Source organism: Babylonia areolata, chromosome 19 (genome assembly GCF_041734735.1).
Source record: "Babylonia areolata isolate BAREFJ2019XMU chromosome 19, ASM4173473v1, whole genome shotgun sequence".
NCBI lineage: Eukaryota > Metazoa > Mollusca > Gastropoda > Neogastropoda > Buccinidae > Babylonia > Babylonia areolata.
This window is the reverse complement of record NC_134894.1, coordinates 54,222,630-54,237,365: the sequence shown is the minus strand read 5'-3', so window position 1 is coordinate 54,237,365 and position 14,736 is coordinate 54,222,630. Positions and strand designations below refer to the sequence as shown.

General features: G+C 38.4%; 1 protein-coding gene across 1 annotated transcript in view; it reads right to left on the bottom strand.

Moving 5' to 3' along the window:
- Positions 1–4,803: 4,803 nt before the first annotated feature.
- LOC143294361 (lanosterol 14-alpha demethylase-like) overlaps positions 4,804–14,736 on the bottom strand; it is a 10,504-nt gene continuing 571 nt past the window's right edge. Inside the window, exons 2-11 of the mRNA XM_076605817.1 lie at positions 14,265–14,366; positions 13,714–13,890; positions 13,325–13,451; positions 12,766–12,822; positions 12,074–12,191; positions 11,293–11,412; positions 9,662–9,791; positions 8,879–9,055; positions 8,219–8,328; positions 4,804–7,332 (exon numbers count right to left, since the gene is read on the bottom strand). Of these exons, the coding sequence (XP_076461932.1) occupies positions 7,095–7,332; positions 8,219–8,328; positions 8,879–9,055; positions 9,662–9,791; positions 11,293–11,412; positions 12,074–12,191; positions 12,766–12,822; positions 13,325–13,451; positions 13,714–13,890; positions 14,265–14,366 (1,356 nt within the window). The 3' untranslated portion in view covers positions 4,804–7,094. The remainder of the gene's footprint in view (positions 7,333–8,218; positions 8,329–8,878; positions 9,056–9,661; positions 9,792–11,292; positions 11,413–12,073; positions 12,192–12,765; positions 12,823–13,324; positions 13,452–13,713; positions 13,891–14,264; positions 14,367–14,736) is intronic.

Genomic DNA, 14,736 nt, shown 5'->3' with positions numbered 1-14,736 from the left:
GTGCTTTCCCAGATTGAGGAATTAGTTTTCTGAGGAATAAGTTTGTCTGACAGTGTTGGGAGTAGTGAGTTTGATGGGTGGGACATGTTATGTGGAAGGAGGCACAGAAGGGTAAGACTACCAGCTGCTGATTGGTGCGATGGGGCACCATCCATGTTGGACTCACTGTCCAGTGTTCTGTGGTGTTCTGCTTCAGTGTTGGCCTGCAGCTGTCTCCCAGATACCACACACTTCTCTCAGGTCACAGTGTTGTCGTTTTCTGTTCAGTCCAACAAAACCTTCTCCAGCCCAGAAATGTCATCACTTTCCCTGATGGTGATCACTTCACTGCTATGGTCGTCCTTCAAGGGGAGAGACACATCTCCATATCTTGGACATGTCCCCTGTCTGTAGTGGTGTAGTGATGTCAGCATCTGGCAATGCGTGACCCTTAGCCCAGTCAGTGTATTAAACACCCACAAGCCATTCTTTCACTCCAAGAAATCGTAACACACTGGGTGATCTTACATTTGCTTGTGAGGGTGAAAAAATCAGGGAGGCCCGCAGTGTACAGTGATGCTCAGAGTGTTCAGCTGGAGAACTCACAATGCTTACACTCTGTGCTTTGTGTTCGGGTGGTGAGCCAAGTGTAGTGCATTGCTACAAGTCTGGCCAGGGGGTCATCTGAGTCTACCACATTAATGTCGTTGGGCATGTCTCAAGGCCTGAATAAGCGCCGTGAGTTACGCTGCTGGTCAGGCATCTGCTTGCTTGGCAGATGTGGTGTAGCATATATGGATTTGTCTGAACGCAGTGATGCCTCCTTGAGCTACTGATACTGATACTGATACTTTACTGTGCGGCGCTCATCTCCCTGAGACTGGCCAACTGTAAATGGTGATATGGCTGTCGTTGGATTTGTGGCACCTGCTGTAGTCACTTCTGTATTTTTTTAGTCAGCTCTTCGGTCAAAGTGAAATTAAGTCTGTGGAGATTTTTTAAAATTAATTTTTATTCACTCTTTGAATATGAATATGATACACAGTAACATATATGTATGTCAGTGTGTCATGTTTGTTATTGTTACCCCAGTTGTGTATGTTGGCATGTAGTAGTTGTAATGTGACTGTCTCAGTGAAAGTTTTTCATTATGTGTGTTTGTGTTGGTCTTCATAATGATTTTGTAGTTTGTATCATGTTACAATTTCTGCTACTGCATGCCAGACTGCAAGTCTTTTTGGTCTAGAAAACAGCTGATCTGGCCAACTGTAACTAACATCCGCATTCAACTGTAACAGTAAACATCCGCTGCATGATGTACACACATACACTTGCACTCTCTCTCTCACTCACACATAAAGCCTAATTGGTGATAGTGCAAACATTTTCATGATTGAAGCTCAGTGTGTGCAGTAATTTAATCTATGATTTACTGGCCACCCATTTTCACTGGTACACACCTTTCATCACTGCCACACCTACATAGTTCTCCTTATTGTCTCACCTGGTCCAGCAAAATAACAAACAATACAAGCTCCAAAACAAGCGTTAGCAGTAATTCATGCAAATCTGCAAATTGACGTGAATAACATGCTCAGAAACATTCTTTTTGTGTATATATTTTTTCTCTTTTTAATGATTGCCAAAATAGTATGTAAAATCAAGGCAGAAATGTATGTTAATGTAAAATATTAATTTCATGTATATGAACTTTTAAGTTTCATGTAAGATTTTCATGTCTTCCTAATTATTCGTGTTAATTCAGCAATGTGCAAGATGCAGAAATGCCATTGTAACTGTTCACTTGTTTTTGTACATATAGAGAGGTGACAAATGGAGATTTGCAGCAAAGGATGTCCATACTTCTTGTTTTAATGATATAAATGTTGACTTGTTTGTATAGCTGCCATATTCTAAGAGCCATAATAATAATTGCTTATCTCTTTTCCATAAAATGTGATAAACTTTGGCACCCTGAAACATTTGCAAATCACAGAAGATACATATAGTAACATTAATGAATTAATCTTGTTGATACATATTGTCACATTAATGTGCTAATTTTTTTGTGATCAGCATTTACTGTTTTGCTCTTGAGAACTGTTTTCATATGAAGTTAAACAACCTCATTCTTTTTTTCCGTTTCCTTTTTTGTTTTGTTTTTTGGTTGCATGTGTATGCACATAAGTCAGTTTTAAAAGGTGATTGATGTAAAATGTATTCATATTCATCCCTTCAAGTTGATTTCTAATAATCAGAACACATTTAGAATACACCTGTTGGTTGGAGACTCATCTTTTTTTCTTTTTTTTTTTAAATTCACTGAGGCATTTGCCTGAATGAGCTGGGCATTCAAGACTCGTGTTGCTAAGAAAGAAAACCAGAAATACTTCTTTAGTCGGCATAACTTGTGGAGTTGTTTCTGTCTTGCCCCTCTCACTACACTTCACAAGGACAGTGTCAAATTCTGGCTTTGAATTGAGCTGCAGGTTTGGAGATATAGTTTAGAATGTAAAGTATTTTACTGTTTTGGAAGTGATACTAGTACTTTTAAGCATAGAGTATTTGGCGATACTGGAATAGCTCTGTAGAACTAGGGCAGGTAAAATCAACAATGGGTCGAGCATCTGAGCCGAATTTGGCAATTCTGTGATGGAGATTTTGTTGAAGGATTTTGGAAGTCCTTTGACAATATTCAGTTATATTTTCTCAGTACACTATATTGGAACTACTTATTTTAGCAGGTGAAATTTTAGTCAGTTATGATTTCAGAGTTAAAGGACTGTCTCCAGTTACATTTTCTCTGTGTTGTGTATTGAAACATTTGTTTTAGTAGATGAAAAGTCATTTAAGTATGATTGTTGTCATTGTTTTGGAAGTTTCAGATAGCCAGTAGATAAGAGGATCCTTTCACATATCCATTAAAGGCAGTAAATTCTGTCTTCTGGTATGTATTTGGAGTAATGAACTTGATGTGTTCAAATTTACAAATTAAAGAGACATTTGATTTTTCTTTTGGAGTATTGGTCAGTATGTGCCCTTGCAAAAGATAACAGAAAGACGCGTGTTCTTGATTGTTAGTCAACAACACATTACACAGTAGATTTTGAATGACCTGCCTGTGGAGGAAATCAGTTCTGTGTTTGCTCATTTTATTTTGGTTCCTTTTGTGGTCTTGAATTTGTGATTCATTAATTTTTGGTAAGATGGCAATCAAGCATGAATTTATTATTGTGGTTTTCACTGCTGGTACATGTATGGATTTTTTTTTTTTTTTTGCTCTATTTTTCTGCTAATTTACAGGTTTTTAAACGAATCAATAGCATATCAGTTGAAAGCATTCCAAAACGTAGAACACAAATTAATATGGTTTATTTTATACTTAATTTTCCAAATTTCAGTGTATCTTTTCTTTTGTAAACCTACATACATCCCTATATTAAAAGACCTCCTACTTCATGAACTTACTTTGTATGATTGGTAAAATATTGTGATTATTTCTTCTGTTGAGAGTTTGCATAAACTTTGCTGCATGTGTATTGAGTGTCAGGGATACCGATTTTCCCCCAGTCTTCTTAAATGTGTATGTGTACTATGCACACTTCATGATAATAAATATTGTAAGAAGAGTCAAGTTTGGTGTGATTTTGCCATACAATGGAGACACAAACTTTGTATAATGCATAATCTGTGGTGGCTTTTTGCTGTCATTAACTTTCAATCTCGTCTACGTCATGGAAAATGCCTTGCTTGACAGACTTATAGTGGTAGTGTTCAACATCTTTACTCATGCATATGATCTATAATGCTTTTCTGATTTTATGTTCCTGGAGGTGTTGATTTCTTGTTGATTTTGACAGAGATGTTAGATATGACCTTGCCAACATGTACTTAACAACACTTGCACAATGTGATGCAAGTGAAACTTGTTCCGTGATGTATGGTACAGTGTTTATTCCTGAAGGAAGTCTCAGGACAGCTACAAGCCACCACAGTCATTTTGAGTGTGTGTGTTTGTGTGTGTGTGTGTGTGTGAATATATATATATATTTAATGGAAAGGAATAAAAGAGGCTCTAATACTCAACACCTTCATTCAATTGCATTGCAACTTCTGTTTCAGCCTGTCACCCTTGCTCCTGAAGATCTATTTAGTTGAAGTATGCAGTTGGTAACAAATGTATAGAAATGAGTGGATAAAAATACAGGACTTGAAACTAATACAAAAAACAAAAACAAATTACCTTTTTATTCAAACCAAAGGGCTTGGGGTCCTTGGCTTGATGGGATACCTCACCTTCATCCAGGTGAATTTGTATTTGTATTTCTTTTTATCACATCAGATTTCTCTGTGTGAAATTCGGGCTGCTCTCCCCAGGGAGGGCGTGTCACTACACTACAGCACCACCCATTTTTTTTTGTATTTTTTCCTGTGTGTAGTTTTATTTGTTTTTCCTATCGAAGTGGATATTTCTACAGAATTTTGCCAGGAACAACCCTTTTGTTGCCGTGGGTTCTTTTACGTGCGCTAAATGCATGCTGCACACGGGACCTCGGTTTATCGTCTCATCTGAATGACTAGCGTCCAAACCACCACTCAAGGTCTAGTGGAGGGGGAGAAAATATCGGCAGCTGAACCGCGATTCGAACCAGCGCACTCAGATTCTCTCGCTTCCAAGGCGGACGCGTTACCTCTTGTTCATCACTCCACTAGCAAGGGGTACTAGGATTCGTATGGCTAAAGCAATAAAATATCATTATTCATCCATCGACACTGGGTAACTACATCTAATGCATGTTATCAAAGATAACACCTGAATGATATGGATGATATATTTATTCATTTTAATATTTTTCATTTCTTTATTGACTGGGCACAAACTGTTCAGCAATACATGGATGAAAAACAAAAAAAAATCTTGCAGTGTCAAAACATTGGTGATAATAATCAACATGATGGATCAGATTCTGAACATATGTGTGAATAACCATAAATCTCTGGAACACCAATTAGAACAGACTGATATCACAACAGTTATCGTTAACAAAAATCAGTTGTCCACCCAAATTTTATGTGCCTGACCATTTTTTTTTTTTTTTAAAGAAGAGCAGGAAATATAAGTAACTATGAAATAAAATAATAGAATATCATATCACTGAACAGGAATGCAGTCAACCTTTAAGGATAAAATAATCTGAATGAAAACTTTAAAAGTATGAACAAATAGATATTGTAATATTCATTTCCTGAGATCAGTCAACTGCCAATGACAATAATTATAATCAAAATAAAAAGATCATATTAAGACTATACAACTCTTGAGAATTTCGAAACAACGACAATTTAAAAGAAAACACAAATTCAAACAGAAAAAATCAGGATTCAAAAAATAATTTTGGGTGTAGGTACACTTCAGACAATTATTTCACAACATGGAGTGTTATTTTAAAATTAAAAAAAAGACACAAAAACTCTCTGTGTGTGTGTGTGTGTGTTTCTATCATATTTTTACATATGACAGAAACACACACACATTGCTTAACATGATTAACTTAACTTGCATTTTGATTAAAACAATAATGAAACAAAGCTGCAGACAGGTACGAATGAAAGTACAAATAAAATACATTTTTTCCCCTTCTCATCTCTTTTAATTCCTACAGCATTTGTTAAGTTGTCAAGCTGTCAAGGCACGACCAATGTGAAGGTCTATGCATAGGTCAGGCATCTGCCTTCATCCCTCCCCCCCCCCCCGCCCCACACGCCCCCTTTTTTTCTCTTTTTGTTTTAAGCAGATGTGGAGAAGCATGTATGGATCAGATGTTTTCTTGAAACTGAAACCGATGAAAGAAGTGTCAGCAAACAGAAAAAAAAAGAAAAGGAAAAGAATCTATACTCATGCAGATTATTGAGCTGAAGAGTACAGTATGATCCCAGATTCCTTCAAGAGTAAAGGATTAAAAATGGAGAAAGTAAAACATGAAGAATTATTAAAAAATATATAAGCACTGTCAAATACATTATTTAAAAAAAGGGAAAAAAAGTGCTCAAAATTAAAAGGGGTGCTTCGGAACAACATAGAACATTTCCAAACATTTTAAAAATGAGAGTTTAGCATGGAGCATTGAAATTTATTTCACAATGATATGCATGATAGACTGTATATTCATGCACAAGCATCTGTGCATGTAATTGTGTGTGCTTCTGATTTCTATTACCTATTTCTGGCTTGTGCTTTTTGTGTTTGTTTGCACACATTTGCATGCAAGTGTGTGTGTGTGTGTGTGTGTGTGTGTGTGTGTGTGTTACTATTACTTTTGTTGTTGTTGTCACAACAGATTTCTCTGTGTGAAATTTGGTCTGCTCTCCCCAAGGAGAGCACGTCGCTACACTGAGAGCACCACCCATTTAAAAAAAATTTTTTTTTCCTGCGTGCAGTTTTTTTGTTTTTGTTTTTCTACAGAATTTTGCCAGGGACAACCCTTTTTTGCTGTGGGTTCTTTTACGTGCACTAAGTGCATGCTGCACACGGGACCTCGGTTTATCGTCTCATCTGAATGACTAGCGTCCAGTGTGTGTGTGTGTGTGTGTGTGTGTGTAAATGTGTAGTGTGAAGGTGTGAACATGCATTACAGTGGAATCATCATGACCTGTAGAATTCCACCTTGTGTCAATACCACAAATCGTGTCTCAAACACATGAGACTTGTTAACTTCAAAGTAACTTGCATTTCATGAATGTCACAGAAACAGCATCCGTCTGCCGCCACTCGAAACAATGAAGGCACAGCTTTATAAAGTGTTCAAAACAAAAACTAACAAAAAAACCCAAAATAAAAACATCTCTATTTGCACACCAAAGAACAATTTTCTCCCCTTTTAACAGATAATAAATCCAGCACTGAAATACGGTCTTTTGAAAAGAAACAAAACAAAAAGAGAAAAAAAAGCTTCATTCATATAAGATATATCCAAGAATGTCCAGGGCAAAAGAGTCCTAAAGTTGTCTTGTAAATCTGACTTCCATAACACTACAGACTCACTGGAAAAAAAAACAAAAACAAAAATAAAAAGAAAGTGAATGGGAGGTGGGACAAAAACAAAGAACCCGGAAGACTACAGAGTTCTGGGGGAGAAGTGGATGATGGGTCGTTTAGGGGTGTGGATCATGGTGGTGAAGTCCACCTCAGGAAAGTAGCCATCAACCAGCTCCAGTCTGTAGGTTCTCAGCAGTGTGGAGACAGCAGTCTTGATCTGGACGTAGGCAAACGACTCCCCGATACATCGGTGCCGCCCCGCCCCGAAGGGAACATAGGCAAACTTCTCGCTGTTGGCCACGTCAGGGTCCAGAAACCTGAATGTGAAGAACACAGGAATGAAGCTGGTTGGAAAGAGAATGTTCTTGTTCCTGTTGCTTTTAGTCCAGCCAACCGCAAAGGGCCATATCAGGAAAGCGAACACACACATGAGAAGAAGACTTTTTGGTTAAGACCACTGCTTGATTGTACAATGCAGCACAGAGTTTGTGCAAGCTGACTGTAAGCAGCTAACAACTGCTTAAGCTGGGAGAAAGTATCCACTTTCAAACTGCTTTTTTCTTTTTAATAGCTCAGTTGGTAGTGTGGAGGACTTGTGGTTGAAACTGGCAATCCTTAGGTCAGTTGTTCGAATCTGCTTCGTTAAGATACCACACAACCAGTCTTGTCTTGACTGTTTCTGTACATACCAGTACTTTAACATCAAAACATTGTAGATGAATAAACAAGCAGAACACAGTTGCATTCCATCTAGGAATAATCAAACACCAATATCCATATTTGTTTGTATCAAGATGTTATAATAAATTTCATCTGTCTGTCAGCATGCGCTCATGATCTTTCAGTAGAGGTTAACTATTAATTTCCAAGCATGATTAAAAAAAATCCAACAATAATGAATTCATTGCTGCTTTGGATACAAGGCAAATTTTGAAACCATGCGACATTGGTTGTTAGCTCAAGCATCATGGTTTAGCTATTCTGTGTGTCACAGCTGAGATGCCAACAACAACTCTTTTTTTCTGTTTACACAACCATTAATCTTAGGAATGAATGAAGAGGGTGGAAAAGGACAGTTTGGCAATACACACACACACAAACACACACGCACACACACACGCACAAACACACACAGAGGCAAGCACACACACACATACTCTGAGCTATTTCCAATGTTGTCAAACCTTGATGTATGCTGCTTACCTATCAGGCATAAAAGTGCCCAGATCCTTCCAGGTATCTGGCAGACGGTGGTTAGTTGTTGGTGAAACACACACCTGATGGCCGGGAGGTATCGTGTAACCCATCACTGTCTGTTCAGATAAAAAACAAAAAACACAAAGTACTTTTATCAGCAAATAACAGCTGCAATGTTGATACACATGCGCCGCTTCATATCAACATATATCAGGAGCCTTTTCTTGTTTATTCTAAAGTCTCAGCACAATTCATGACTTCCTCTTCTGCATCACAAATCCCATTTACGTCACTACAGCTTATTAATTTGTATTACATCACCAACTTAATCATAGTGATATAATAATAATGATCATTAGTTGTCGCTCATGTGTGTGTAGTTCTATTCTCCTCAATAAACCTGAAGGATTAAATCAGAGGTCATAAGCTTCTACAATCTTGTCTTTTACCAAATCACAACTGCAATCTATCAACATATACATATAAAGTTTGGCAGTGTAAAATCCACTGAGAAACAGACCAAAAGAAAATTGTTTCTCTTATTTGCTAATGCTTGCCTTTTGAAACAACAGTGGTAACAGAGATGGCATGCACACAAACACACAGGAGACAACAGATGAACACAAAGGAAATGAGACAGACAAGAAACAGAAGAGAAATAAATACCTGCTCTGTTTTGCACATGCGCATCATGGTCATAATGGGTGGACGCAGGCGTAGCGTTTCCTTCAGACACCGGTCCAGCAGCTGAAGGTCCTTCACTGCATCGTAGTCCAGGGGAGGCCACTCTCCTCTGTCTTTTGCATCACCACACACCCGCTTCTGTTCCTCAAACACCGCTTCCTGTTCAGTGTGACAAACACTCGGGTTACGTAAACATGGACAATGATTGTAAGGAAAATAGTGAACGATAATATACTGAGTCAAGCAAACATGAATGATAACAACAAAAGACAGGAAACAATTATGCTCGGGTCATGCAAACATGAATAATAATAATGATAATAATAATTTAATTCATAAAGCGCCTATCCATGTAAAATATGCTCAATTTGCGCTGTACAATGTCAATACCAACATTGCATTTTAACACTAAAATGAAAAACGGACAAACCCAGGTGTGGCCGTGTAAGGGGGAATCTAAATGAGCGGCGTGGGAGTAATGCCACTGAAACGGTGCAGATGATGGGGCAGCAAAAAAAAAACAAAAAACCCCCCCCCAAAAAAACTCACACTTACACACACCCAAATGAATGATAAAAATGTACAATCATTGGTTACGTGAACAGGTGTAATTTTATCGAAGATGGTGAAAAATAACAAGTGTTATGCATGTAAACTTGTGATATTTTGACAAAAACAGACATGGCATTTAGATCAACTCCAAGGAGAAAACGCGACAATGACGTACTTCAAGGAGCACATGAACTGATGGTGCCCTTGACCCACCTGAATGTCCTGGTGTTTGGCGAGGAAAAAGAGGAGCCATGTGGAGGTGGTGGAGGAGGTGTGCTGTCCAGCCAGCAACAGACCAATCAGCATGCCAGCTATCTCATCATCGGTAAGGTGACGACCGCTCCTGAAAAAAATAACACATACAGTCACAGGATGATCAGTTTTCTTGACATTTTCATCTCCTGCCAAACTTTGATCGTTTCATGGTATGGGCACAATAGCCAAGTGGTTAAAGCATTGGACTTTCAATCTGAGGGTCCCGGGTTCAAATCTGGGTTACCGTGCCTGGTGGGTAAAGGGTGGAGATTTTTCCAATCTCGCAGATCAACCTAATTATGTGCAGACCTGTTTGTGTCTGATCCCCCTTCGTGTGTATTTGCAAGCAGAAGATCAAGTATGCACTGTAATCCATGTCAGTGTTCAATGGGTTATGAAAACAAGAACATACCCAGCATGCATACCCCCGGAAATGGAGTATGGTTGCCTACATGGCAGGCTAAAAACAGTCGAACATGTAAAAGCCCACTCGTGTACATAGAGTGAACATAGGAGTTGCAGCCCAAGAACGAAGATGATCATCATTCCATGACTGTGATAATGGGGTTGGGCATATGATCTTGATCAGTAAATAATTTTACTGAGAGGCTGAATGTAGAAATTAAAACCACAATGAACAACTGTGGATGTTTGGTCACCAAGAGGCCACACACCAGAGGTGACCCTACAATGATGCTGAGTCACTTCGGTGTTGATCAGAAGTACCTGTTCTGATTCAACATACACAGGACACTACCTCCTAAGCCCCCTTCTGATGACAATTATCATCTAAGTCATGAAGCCAGAGTGATTGAGCATCCTTTCCAGAATAAAATCGCCACCAACGATTGGATTTGGTTAGTCACAAATTTAAGAGTGTGATAGAAAATGCTGGTTTTGTGTCTGTGTGTAAAGGTGATTTTTTTCCTTCCTGTACATGTGCGTGCGCAGGGTTCGAATTTAGCGGGTGCCCGGATGCAAATGCTACGAAAAGTTGGCTCAGGCACGCAAATTTTCTGTCGAGAGTACCCAGTTGGCACTCGAAAATAGATAGAGGTGAAAGAAAATTAATTAAAAGACACACCAAGAAAGCTAGCTCGAACGCAGTCGATCGAAATATAAAGTGTCGTCTGCTACAGCTCACTTCGCGGATGTTGATGTTCATGGTGCGTTAGCGACGAACGATGTTTCCCATCTTCAATGTTAAAAGAAAGGCTCCCGAAACAGAGATTAAAGCTCAGGATGACTAAAAGAATAAGCAGCAGGAGTACGAATCAAAGCGCCAGCGTGTGTACTATGAAGCCTGGCAGACAGACTTTCCTTGGCACATTTTATTTCATTTTATTATGCTGGCACCCAAAACCATGATTGGACACTCAAATATTTTGTCCAGAGTGCCCAACTGGTACTCACAAAAAAAAGAGTTAAATTCGAACCCTGGGGTGTGTGTGTGTGTGTGTGTGTGTGTGTGTGTGTGTGTGTGTGTGTGTGTGTGTGTGTGTGTGTTCCATCTTTCTTTGAAACTGTGAAGATACTAACATAAACTATATATACATATTAACGATGCTTGGGTTCCATGGAATACATACTTGTACTTGGAGTCGATAAGCGTTTGAAGCATGTCATCTTCTGATTCCTTGGAATCACGTCGTTGCTGAATCACCTCATAGAAAATACGCTTCACTTCTAGATGGGCTTTATCTCTTTTTCTGGAACCAAAAAAAGAAAAGAAAGACATAAGATGAAAAATACAAAAATAAAACCAAGAAGAAATGAAATCAATAACAATTAAGAAATTAATCATTTCCAAACTTTAGACGGAATGGCCAATGCAATGTGACCTGCATTCAGAAATAGGAATTTGGTTTGTTGTAGAAAGATGAATAACGTCCACCATAATCTGCTCTTTGTGATCGGGAAAGAGTTTATAGAGAAAAGAAGAAAACACTGAGAGAGGGGGTAAAGAGGGTCGGGGTGGGGAGGGTATGGGGTGGGGGCTGAGAGAGGCAGACATGGGGGTGGAGGGAGGGATGAAGAGAGACAAAGAGATTTAGGAAACAAGACTGAGATAGATAGAGAAGGTAAGTGAAAGAGAATGAAAAGGAGGCAGATATGGACAGACAGTGTCTAATGGGGAAAAAAACTGACTATCAAAATTAACATCTGAAAATGGTACAAAAATGGCAAAAGATGGAAAGAAAAAGCATGACAGACCAGATGGAGACAAATGGAAAGAAAACAACCGCCCCAAAAAACATCAGAATAAGGACTGAAAACAAAATAATCAATGACAACAATTCAAGCATTTCACAAAATCATGGATAAAGTATGGTACTCCAGTCTCTCTCACAATTCCAGGACTAGACGAACCTGAAGCTGGGCAAGGGAAGCCACCCTGGCAGAAGCCAGGCTTCGTGGGTAAAACCTCCATCCAGATCCATGTACAGCTGTGCCATGCTCTCATCCAGTTTGGCACGGATCTCCTTGCCTTCACATACATACATGATATACTTGAGAAGAGAGTGTGCTCATGTGCATGTAAGTGTGTGTGTGGTTAGTTGTGTATGCATGTGTATGTAAGCATGTATGTGTGTCTATGTGTATGTGTAGTATATGTGTAGTGTATGTGTGGCGTGTGTGTATGTGTGCATGTGTGTGTGTATGTGCATGTGCGTGTGTGTATGTGTATGTGCAGTGTATATGTGTGGTGTGTGTGTGCGTGACTGCGTGTGTACGTCAGTATACAACACCAGTACATACATCCAGATATGTGGACATCAATCTAAAAAGAGTTTAACTGGCAAGAGATCTCTTCAGAAGGCAATCAGAGCATAAGACTGAAATATCTAACATTTACTTCCCTGTGCCAGAGCAATGTTTTAGCACCACTTCATTAACAGCATGTCATTTCTGTTATCTAATCTCAACAACAGAGGTATTTTTAGAGACTGACAGCAAAACAAATTATCAACCCGCTCCAATTCATGTAATTTGTGAGCAGGTACGTTTATATTATATTCAAGGTCTTCTGAGTGAATACTGTGATTCTGATCTAAACTTACCATGAAGACAACGACTGGCGGTCAGAATAATCACCTCAGACATTGCCACAAACAGATCTGTGGAAAAACCATAAATATTTGTATTAATAAATATACTTTATTATGGGAAAAACGTTTTGGTGTGGCAAAAGATACAACCATGGACTGATGAAAAAAAGAATACCATGACTGAGATAGACACATCGTTATACATCTCTCTGTACAGAACATTGCACGTTTGTGTGTTTGACACATAACTCAGTACAACATGCAATAAATGACATGAACATACAAAACAAAAACTGGATGTTGTTTCTGTATTCATTTATATTTTGATTATAGATTGCTTTTACATCATTTAAACACATGTGCATGCGTGTATGTGTATATGTATTTTGTGCGCATGTGTTTGTGTGTGAGTGTGAGTGTCAAAGAGAGAGAGTGAGAGAGAGAGACAAAGAGAGAGAGACTGTGTGCATGTGAGTAACTGTGTGAGTATGTGTATGTGTAACATGAAGTTAGATAAACTCATAAAGGAAATGAATAGATAAGAAAAGTTATGTACATGAAGACCACTTACTTTTTTCCCCTGTTTTCCCCCATCTTTTGAAATAATCCACTGTCTCCTCCTCAATCAGGTGGACATGTTCTCTGAACCTTGCGATATTCAAGCCTGTCTTGAACATCTTCTTCTGCTCCAAAAATAACTGTCACAAAAAACATCGATAATTGTTTGAGTTCAGCTGTTGCAAATAAGACCTTATGACTTCTATGAGAAATAAATGTTCTGATTCTGATTCACATACACACACTTACATTTCAACACAATGTGTGAAATGAATTTAACAATCAAATTTGGAAGATGATTACTTTCATTTATGGGACAAAGTAATGCAAAGGCAACACTCTCTCTCACACACACTCACACACATACACACACACACACACACACACAGAGTGATCACTTACTGAATTTGGGCAGTCGTAAGCAACCCCTTTGCCAAACACTGGCGTAGTCAGCCGGCTGTAAACTTCTTCTGCATTTAGATTTTCATTTTTGCTGTTGAAAAACAGAGCAGCTGCTTCTGAGCCAACCAGGTATGTGAATGTTTTCCCCACCATTGTGAAACTGAATACAGGTCCATACTGCACATACATACATACACACATACAATTATTGTGTGCATGTGCATGAAAAAAAAATCAACAGATTGGTTTTCATTTCTTAATAATTGTCCATGAATTTTAAAAAAACGTTTCTTGTAAATACATTTTCTTTAAAAGCTGATATTACATGCCAGTGTACATATGTGCTACTCAAATGAGCATAATGCATTTCAGATATTCTATTATCTCTACCTGGAAAATATGCGCAAAATATTCTACATGAGCATTACCAGTAATACACACAACAACAATCTCTTTCTATATGTCGGCTATTGAAATTTTGAAATATATATCATTTCACTGATTAGTACAAACTGGGAAAGAAAAATAAAAAAATGCACCAAATTACCAACCTTCTGATGAGCTGCCAAGAGAAATTCAATTGGGCTTTGTCCAAAACTGATGGCATGACCAAGAAATGGAATAGAAGAAGGAATATGAGGTGGTAATTTTCCCTGAAACATACAGCAGATTGAGATGACAGAAGCATCAACCTCTATTTTAACCTATTGATTATACCATTTCACAGAATCCAGAATCACAACAATCTTTATTTCCTTCTCTCTTGTCTTTCTGTGTGTACATGTGTATGTTAATGTGTGTGTGTGTGTGTGTGTGTGTGTGTGTGTGTGTGTGTACACCTGCACTTTGCAATGCAATAATTAATATAGCTTGCCACAATACATACAGTTACTCTGAATTAATTATAGCAATGATCATGGTTACACAACGAAACTTTTGCAAGCATAAAAATAACAACAGATAGACTATATGACTACATTTGGTTTGAAAAAGTATCTTCCCCTCCACCCTTTCAGATGCCAT